This window comes from Caenorhabditis briggsae, assembly GCF_000004555.2.
Source record: "Caenorhabditis briggsae complete genome, chrI, whole genome shotgun sequence".
Lineage (NCBI taxonomy): Eukaryota > Metazoa > Nematoda > Chromadorea > Rhabditida > Rhabditidae > Caenorhabditis > Caenorhabditis briggsae.
In genome coordinates, this window is record NC_013489.2 from 923,828 (window position 1) to 925,918 (window position 2,091).

General features: G+C 33.6%; 2 protein-coding genes across 2 annotated transcripts in view; both read right to left on the reverse strand.

Annotated features, from left to right (window-relative positions):
• Cbr-aph-1 overlaps positions 1–403 on the reverse strand; it is a gene marked incomplete at both ends in the record, with an annotated part of 3,000 nt that extends 2,597 nt beyond the window's left edge. Inside the window, 2 exons of the mRNA XM_045236839.1 lie at positions 18–176; positions 291–403. Coding sequence (XP_045097843.1) covers positions 18–176; positions 291–403 — 272 coding nt within the window. The remainder of the gene's footprint in view (positions 1–17; positions 177–290) is intronic.
• A 923-nt stretch (positions 404–1,326) lies between these two features.
• The window catches only part of Cbr-tat-5, a gene marked incomplete at both ends in the record, with an annotated part of 14,992 nt that continues 14,227 nt past the window's right edge, over positions 1,327–2,091 (reverse strand). Inside the window, one exon of the mRNA XM_002648775.1 lies at positions 1,327–1,515. Within this exon, the coding sequence (XP_002648821.1) occupies positions 1,327–1,515 (189 nt within the window). The remainder of the gene's footprint in view (positions 1,516–2,091) is intronic.

Genomic DNA, 2,091 nt, shown 5'->3' on the forward strand with positions numbered 1-2,091 from the left:
CCATGATGAAAACTTACTTTTGCGCCTTCTTCAACAGCATAAAATAGGCGACTCGCGAGAGCTCCTGAGCAACGATACAAACGCCCAACGATATTAAAAATGTGTTTGGGAGTACTGTAGACAGTCCCAACCATGCTAGCGATGATATTAGAAGTGAGACAAGCCAGAAGAATGATCTGGAATGTTTTTTTTTTTTTTGAAATTTCAGAAAATCGCAAAAATCGATATTTTTGAATTTTCCAAAACTACAAAATTCTGCGTTTTTTCGAATTTTTCAACATCTACAGTACCCCAAAAAGAACAATATGATTCGAACTGGATCATGAGCGATGAACGAGTAGAATAGCGCGATCGACGGTGAGAACGAGGCAATGTAGCACGAGACGGTCAAAACGATACCCATTTTGATCTGGAAGTTTTGGGGTTTCTTAGAAAAATTACATTTTTTCCGGCATGAAAAAATTTGAAAAACCCGAGTGTTTCTTGAAATTTCAGCATAAACATTTTTGAAATTTTTTTCAAAATTTTCGCTGTCTAGAAATTCCAGAAAGTTCTCAAAATTTGCAATTTTCTTGAAATTTAAAAATTACAGCTTTCCAGGTTTTTTTCAGTAGTTTTTTTTGAAAATTCTTAATTTTTCAAAATCCATAAAAATTGAAATTTTTTTATTTTTCGAAATTTTCAGCAATTTTTAATAAATTTCAAAAATATTGTTTTCCCGAATTTTTCGAAGAAAAAAAATCTGAAAATCGAATAAAAAAATTGTTTCGGTTAGATAATTAATCAATTCGATAATTAACAAGTTAGTGAGAGGAAAAACAAAGAATTCCAGACAAATTCTAGAAAAATCATTATTTATCAACAAGGAAAAATACTTCATTGCTCATGGGTAATTGGAGGGTAATTAGGAGGTAATTACCCAAAAAAAAATCGGAAAGGAACCAAAAAAAGGGAGGAAAATAGCTAAGAAATTCAAAAAATTATTTTTTTTTGAATTTTAAAAACAATCCAAAATCTTCTGTGATATGTGTTGCCTTGTCTATGTCGATGATTTTCTATAAATACATATATGCATCACACAAGTGCGCTCTATGGCAAATTTTTGAAAAACTCAAAAAAAATTATCAATGGAGCGCATTTAAAAAAGACACCGTAGAGAAAAGCCGGGAGGAGGGAATTGCAAAAACGAGAAGAAAAAAAACTAGTAAAGCTTTTTAGAGATGGAAAAAAATGGGGGAAAAGCGATTATACAAAAAAAGAAGAAATGGCGGGAAATTCAAAAAAAAATTTTTCAGCAAAAAATTGAAATTCCAGAGAAAGCCTTCTTCAGTTAACTTTCGCATAGCTTGGCGGTGAGAATTTCCGGCGCAACGCCTTCACAATGTACAGCGGAAGACACGAGACGGCGGTGATGGCGGTGGTTTTTGAGATGAAGACCCATGAGAGGACGAATTGACGGTCAAAGTATTGATCGAAGACGATCAGTGAGATCATGTAGAGGCCGAGCGAGAGAGCCTGGAAAAAATGAGATTGAAATTTGTTTTTTTCATACTTGTAACGGGCCGGGCCGGGCCGGGCTTTTTTCCCAATTTTGGCGGGCCGGCCCGGAATTTTACAAGTATGTTTTTTTTTCGAAAATTCAGAATTATCCCGAAGATCAAAAATTTGGAAATTTCAAAACGTTGAAAATTAGGAAAATCGGAATCTTGAAATTTCAGAAAATTCGGAAGGAAGTTGCACAAATTGAAAATGGCCTAAAAAAGCAAAACGTCCTTTTTCAGAATTTCAGAAATTCAATATCTTTAATTTCCGAATTTCGAAATTTTTCAATTTTTTTTGATTTCCGAAATTCTAGAATTTCGAAATGTTTCAAACAATTTTTAACATTCTCAAACTTCTGAAATTCTCTGAATATTATCCTTGTCAGAGAAAAAAAGGTTGAGTCGAAGTGTATGCGATGTTTGTAAACAAATATCTGAAAGCGTAAACAACCGGAAACAGTTGAAACGAGTGCGACAGTAACCCGGCGGGAAAATATTAAATTTACTCATTTTTTAGCTTTTCGCATATTTTGCAGCAAATTTCGTCGAA